At 41.8% G+C, this 6,999-nt stretch overlaps 1 protein-coding gene across 1 annotated transcript; it reads left to right on the top strand.

Moving 5' to 3' along the window:
* The first annotated feature begins 1,920 nt into the window (after positions 1 to 1,920).
* On the top strand, positions 1,921 to 3,916 carry LOC107611124 (uncharacterized). Its single transcript, XM_016313084.1, has 3 exons — positions 1,921 to 2,058; positions 2,958 to 3,281; positions 3,356 to 3,916. The coding sequence occupies exons 1-3, from the start codon at positions 1,921 to 1,923 to the stop codon at positions 3,914 to 3,916; spliced, it is 1,023 nt and encodes a 340-aa protein (XP_016168570.1).
* Positions 3,917 to 6,999: the final 3,083 nt, after the last annotated feature.

Below are 6,999 nucleotides of genomic sequence, written 5' to 3'. Positions count from 1 at the left end.
AAACAGCATGCATACGCGAGACAGGGGCTTGCATACGCGAGACCCCTGTTTTGCAGAAAAATAATTTTACATGTTTTCAAAAGGTTCTCTAATCCTTCTAAACTTCCCTAAGATGTAAATTAAGGGTAAAATTTATGATTAGGTCTAAAGACTAATAGAGAACAATTAAGAACTTAAATAAGTGAATTTTATGTGAACTTAGAAAACAGAGGCTTAGGTTTCTGGTGTACTGAGGATGAATTTACTGAGAGAGATGACGAAGTACAGTAATAGCGATTGATATAAAGAATTGTGGAAATTATGAGTCTAGGACTCGGAATGGAATGATGAATTATTGATATACTGAAAAATGATTTTCTGAAAACCACTGGATTACTGTTATCTACAGAGATTTGTTGAGACGTTATGCGCTTGGCAAGGACAGTAGGTTAATCCCGCCTGTCGAAGTCGTGGCGACGGCGTAAGGACGGTAGGTTTATCCCGCTTACGCTGAGATGTGAGGTATGTGATAAGAGTATCCCGCTTGCATCCCTTCGGAATCACTATAGTGTGCAGGTACTGACATCTTGGACCGTGATCCGAGCTTGATATCTCGGGGGTTCCCAATATGAGACCGAAGGGGTACAACTCCATGGAGATGTGTCGGTTTGGCAGTTAAACCGACAATGTGATATCACAACCAAATAGGACAGGCATTCATCATGTGCATTTTTTATCTATTTGCTTGCTTTACCGACTTGTATTGTTTGCCTATCTGAATTACTTGATATACATGCTTATACTTGTGCTTTACTTGCAATGCTCTTATCTGTGTATTCTATTGGGATTGAGGAGGTTCGGAAGGCGATGGCGATGGGATCGCATGGAGGATAGGTTGGTGAAGGCTGTGGGACAGCGGTGAAACAAATAGATTAGAAATTCCACTAAGTTAGATTACCCCTTTAATATCATGGTTTTAAGTTATGTTTTAAAATTTTACTTATGTTTTAAGTCTGAATCTCATGATGGATATGAAGCTCTAGGATTGCCTCTGGTGTCCAGGAGTCTTATATCTTACATCACTGGCCACTGTTACCATACTGAGAACCTCCGGTTCTCATTCCATACTCTATTGTTGTTTTTCAGATGCAGGTCACAACCCACCTCGTTAAGTTGCTTTGATGGTGATAGAGCGGAGGATCCTGGCTATGTTTTGAAGTCTTTTGGTTTATTTTGCTTAGTTCTCTCATCTTTTGTATTTATTTTTCCTAGAGGCTTACTTTGAGAGGAAATTCTGTATAAGTTGTTTTACTTTTCTAAACTTTGTATGACTGTATATAACTAGCCGGCTTAAACTCCGCGAGCCGCGACTAGACTCTTATACCCTTATATATCTATATATATCTTGATATCTGTATGTATATCTTGTGACTCAATTAGTGTAGCTACTTGTGAACGTTTTGCGCTTTTTTCAAATTCTATTTTTTTTAGCTTAATCCTTCATCGGGCTTCTAGAATTATTATTTCTTTCTATATAAAGATACGTATGAGTTTTAGACTTATCGTAACCTTTGATTAACATTTGCTTTACGACGCGAGGTAAGGCTTAGAGTAATTAGGGTGTTACATTTAGTTGTATCAGAGCAGTTCATCCTCGTGAGCCTGAGGGATGGATCGATTGTGCTTCATTGCATACTCTGTGTCTTTTTCTTTGATGCTATTAGGTTATCTACTTGATATTGCATAGCATGCTTGTTTGTGAGTGCCTTTTTGGGATAATTGAAGCACTAGGCTTTTGATATTGAGACTCATCACCTTGATATTGATTGTTTGGTGTAGACAGGAACCCTAATGGCTACTCGCAAACGAGGTCGTATGCGTTCATGAGGAGAGACTGGAAATGAACAGCTGGCCGATAACCATGCCGATTTTATGGCAGTAATGGCTAATCTTGCTAATACTATGGAGGCGAATGCTGCTACGACTCTGCAAGCTATGCTGAAGTTAGGTCAACCAGCCAGCAACAAAAATGGTAATGAAATCGGAAGGGGGATGGAAATGAAAATGGAGACGGGAATGGTAATGACTTGGGAGGTGCTCCGATGACCTTGGCTACATTCCTTAAGGTTCATCCACCGACTTTCAAAGGTTCAAACAACCCGACTGAAGCAGACAATTGGTTTCGAGCTATGGAATGCACACTACAAGCTTAGCATGTCCCGGTTAATCAGTTTGTAGAATTCGCGGCTAATAAACCCATATTTTATGATATATTTTGTGCTTAATCTGAGTGATTTATTCAATCCTTCACCCACTTATTCATATTAATTACATGGTTTTACTTTCCCTTCCTTATTATGTGATGTATGTGAAAAACATGTTTCCTATGCTTTAAAATTAATTATTTTAATTACCTTTATTTCCATTCGATGCCGTGATTAGTGTGTTGAGTACTTTCAGATCTTCTAAGGCAGGAATGACTTAAAGGATGGAAAGGAAACATACAAAAATGGAAGGAAAGCACAAAACAGAGTTTTTGAAGAAACTGGCAGCCATGCGATCGCATGGGCGACGTGGCCGCAAGTCAGCGCAAAAAGGCATTGACGCGGCCGCATGACTGACGCGACCGCGCACCTCGATCGAAACACATATGACACGGTCGCATGACTGACGCGACTGCGTGACAAGGAAAACTCCAAATGACGCGACCGCGTGACCCACGCGGACGCGTGACAGAGGCCACGCAGCGGCCTATCAGTTGTTAGGAGAGGCGCAACATTGGTGGCAAGGAGAGTGCCAGTTGCTGCGCTTGCGAATGCAGAGATTCCTTGGGATGTATTCCAGACAGCCTTCTACAAGAAATATTTTCCTAAAAAAGTCAGAGAGGCGAGGGAGTTGGAGCTTATGCAGCTGAAGCAAGGCTCTTTGTCTGTGGTAGACTACACTAGTCGATTTGAGGAGCTATGTAGGTTCTCTAGGGTGTGTTAGGGTGCCCCAGAGAGACCTATGAGAGGTGGAAGTGTATTAAGTACCAAGGAGGCTTGAGGGGTGCTGTTATGACTGCTGTGGCTCCTCTTGAGATTCAAATCTTTTCAGAACTAGTGAACAAAGCGAGGGTGGTTGTGGAGTGTTCAAAGAAGGTAGCTTCGTCAAGGGACACTCGTGGAGGAAATAATAACCATGGGCGCGGAAAGTACTTTCAACCAAGAGCCCAAAGCTTCAAGAGAGGAGGACATGTGCCCCAAGGTCAAGGCAATGTTAGGGGCCCACTTTTGATCAGTACCACCAGGAGAGAGGAAGAGGTAATTAGAGTAAGGCTTTTCCGGATTTAACTTGTGATCGTTGTGGGCATTTTCATCCGAATGAATCTTGCAAGATTGGTATAGGTGGTTGCTTCAACTGCGGATTCCCTGGTCAAATTGCGAGAGATTGCACTCGTTGGAGGAAGACTCAGAATGCCGGCCAGAACCAACAAGGTCAGGTGTTTGCTGTGAACGCCCAAGATGCGGTGAAGGCGGATCCTTTGATGAGAGGTATATGCTTAATTAGTGATAAAACATTGGTTGCATTATATGATACTGGAGCTTTGCATTCTTTTATTGCATTTAACAAAGTTGAGGAACTAGGATTGAAAGTGTCAGAATTAGTGTTTGATTTGTATGTTCATACTCCGCATCAGACAGTTGTGACTAGGTCAGGTTGTAGGCAAATAGCTTTCAAGATTGAGGGTAGAAACTTTGTACATGATTTGATTTACTTGCCAATGGTTGGGTTAGAGATGATTTTGGGGTTTGATTGGATGTCAAGGAATCGGGTTTTGCTGGATTGGTTTGAGCAATCGATTCGGTTTATGCCAGAAGGAGAAAGTGGAGCAGTGATAGCTGAGGGTTATTACCTAAACTCTGTGATGGTGAACTGTAGTGGAGAAGAGTGTTAGGGATATATATTGTTGGTTGCGAATGCTTTAGGTGATGCACAGAACTAAGATCAGATTTTGGTAGTTAGGGACTTTCCTGAAGTATTCCCAGAAGATATTCCTGAATTTTCACCTCAAAGGGAAATTGAATTTGCGATTGACTTGGTGCCGGGAGCTAGACCAGTGTCGATTGCACCGTATCGAATGGCTTCGGTAGAGCTGGCAGAATTAAAAACTCAATTTGAAGAGCTTCTGAACAAGAGGTTCATTCGACCGAGTGTATCTCTGTAGGGAGCGCTAGTTTTATTGGTGAAGAAGAAGGACGGAGGAATGCGACTTTACATGGATTACCGGCAGTTAAACAAAGTGACTGTGAAGAACAAGTACCCACTACCTAGGATAGATGACTTAATGGATCAACTACAAGGATCTGGGGTGTTCTCCAAGATTGATCTGAGGTCCGGTTACCATCAGATAAGGGCGAAGGAAGATGACATTCCGAAAACTGTGTTGAGGATGCACTATGGGCACTACGAGTTTACGGTAATGTCCTTTGTGTTGACGAATGCACCTGCTGTGTTCATGGATTACATGACCAGAGTATTTCGTCCCTTTTTGGACAAATTCGTGGTGGTTTTCATAGACGACATTCTAGTTTACTCAAAGACAGAAGAAGAACATGAAGAACACTTGAGGATTGTGTTGCAAATTCTAAAGGAGTGAAAATTGTATGCTAAGTTATCCAAATGCGAGTTCTGGAAGGATGAAGTAAAGTTCTTATGTCTCGTGGTGAGCAAAGGAGCGATAGCCGTAGATCCTTCGAAAGTAGAGGCAATGATGAAATGGGAGAGACCGACTACGGTGACGGAGGTTAGAAGTTTCTTCGGCTTGGCCGGATATTACCGAAGATTCATTGAGGGATTTTCCCGGATTGCATTACCGATGACTAAGTTGACAAGGAAAGAGGTACCGTTTGTGTGGATGTCAGAGTGTGAACAAAGTTTTCAGACTTTGAAACAAAGGTTAACTTCAGTGCCTGTTTTGATTTTGCCGGAACCGCATGAACTGTTTGAAGTATACTGTGATACTTCGTTGAAGGGTTTGGGTTGCGTGTTGATGCAACACCGAAACATGGTGGCTTACGCTTCGCGTTAGCTAAGATCGCATGAGGTAAATTTCCTAACTCATGACTTGGAATAGGCGGCGGTTGTGTTTGCATTGAAGATCTGGAGGCACCACTTGTACGGAGTAAGGTTTAGCGTATTTTCTGATCACAAGAGTCTCAAGTACATCTTTGATCAGAAAGAGCTCAATATGCATCAAAGGAGGTGGATGGAGCTTCTGAAGGATTATGATTTTGAATTAAGTTATCACCCCGGAAAGACGAATGTGGTGGCGGATGCATTGAGTCGGAAGTCTTTCACGATAGCTTGGATGATGATTAAAGAGGAAGAGTTGGTGGATAATTTTGTAGATCTCAAGCTAGATATTGGTGAAGTTTTCGGAAGAGTTTGTTTGAACCAGTTGCAGATTTCGAGTACTTTTAAGTCAGAGATTCAGAAGGCTCAGCAAGATGAGCAAGAACTTCAGCGATTATTTCAACCGGTTGGTAAGAAGAGGCGTGGAGAATTCACTAGGGATGATGGAGGATTGTGGAGGTATAAGGGGAGAATTTGTGTGCCAGATGTCAGGAGTTAGAGACAAGAATTATTGTCAGAAGCTCACAACAGTGGGTTTTCTATTCATCCAGGAAGTACGAAGATATACTATGATCTAAAGAAGATGTTCTGGTGGCCTGGGATGAAGAATGATGTAGCGGCAGTCGTGTCTAAGTGCTTGACGTGTCAGAAGGTGAAGATAAAACACCAGAGACCGTCGGGAATTTTACAGCCACTTGAGATTCCTCAATAGAAGTGGGAAGAAATTGCGATGGACTTTGTGACTGCATTACCGAGGACTAAGTCGGGATTTGATGCGGTTTGGGTGATCGTGGATCGCTTAACCAAATCCACTCATTTTCTGCCTATCCGAGTGATAAATCACTATTTTATGGTTTATCTTGTGCTAAATTGAGTGGCCTTTATCAGTTCTTCGCACACTTATTCATATAAATTGCATGGTTTTACAAATCCTTCCTAATTTTGTTCTATTATTGAAAACTTGCTTCCCAAGCCTTTAAATTGTATATTTTTTATTCCCTTTTATACCATTCGATGCCGTGATCTGTGTGTTAAGTGTTTTCAGGCTATATAGGGCAGGAATGGCTTGAAGGATGGAAAGGAAGCTCGCAAAAATGGAAGGAACACAAGAAACAAAGGAGATGACCAGCGAGGATCGACGCACACGCATGGCTCATGCGTGCACGTGACTTGGAGCTTTTCACAGCGACACGTACGCGTGACCGGCGAAGTCGCACAGCGACGCGTATGCGTAATTGATGCGTACGCGTGACACGCGAAGAAGAGCATCGACGTGTATGCGTGACTCACGCATACACGTGACATACGCCACGTGCTGCAACTGTAGAAGATGCTGAGGGCAATTTTGGGCTGGTTTTTAACCCAGTTTTCGGCCCAGAAACGCAGACTAGAGCTTGGGGACAAGTAGAGACTCAACACACATTCACATTTATATAGTTTCAGTTTTAGTTTTTGAATTCTAGAGAGAAAACACTACTTCCTCTAGGGTTCTTCACATTTATAGATTTTTAGTTTTATGCTTTTGGTTTGGATCTTGAGAGAGTTACTACCTCCGATTGAAGTTTCTATCACTACAGTTTGCTTTCTTATTTCCTTACTCTTTTGCTTTCCATTCAATTTGTTCAGAGTTACATATGGATATTTTTGATTTTGGGAATTATTAATGCAAGAGTTATTTTTACATTTAATTTCATTATTTGTTTGATTTTAATTACCATGTCTCCTTTCTACTCCCTTCACATGTCTGCAAAAATGGCATCCATGTCAATGGAGTAGACTTCCAACTTGACTTTAGAGTTGATTAATAGGAGACTCTTGAGTTGGAATACACAAGTGTTAATTTGTAATTAGAAGTTGTTGGCTGACTCTCTAGTCTCTAACTCTAATCCTTTCTTGGGAAGGGAT

This window comes from Arachis ipaensis, chromosome B8, assembly GCF_059453495.1.
Source record: "Arachis ipaensis isolate K30076 ecotype BB chromosome B8, ASM5945349v1, whole genome shotgun sequence".
NCBI lineage: Eukaryota > Viridiplantae > Streptophyta > Magnoliopsida > Fabales > Fabaceae > Arachis > Arachis ipaensis.
The sequence above is the reverse complement of the archived record's forward strand: the minus strand, read 5'-3'. Positions and strand labels throughout refer to the sequence as shown.

Coding starts and splice junctions, on each gene's coding strand:
- LOC107611124 (XM_016313084.1), top strand. CDS start 1,921: ATGGCTAATCTTGCTAATACTATGGAGGCGAATGCTGCTACGACTCTG. Junction 2,059..2,957: donor TGAAAATGGAGACGGGAATG/GTAATGACTTGG, acceptor TAGGTTCTCTAG/GGTGTGTTAGGGTGCCCCAG. Junction 3,282..3,355: donor CCACCAGGAGAGAGGAAGAG/GTAATTAGAGTA, acceptor GAATCTTGCAAG/ATTGGTATAGGTGGTTGCTT.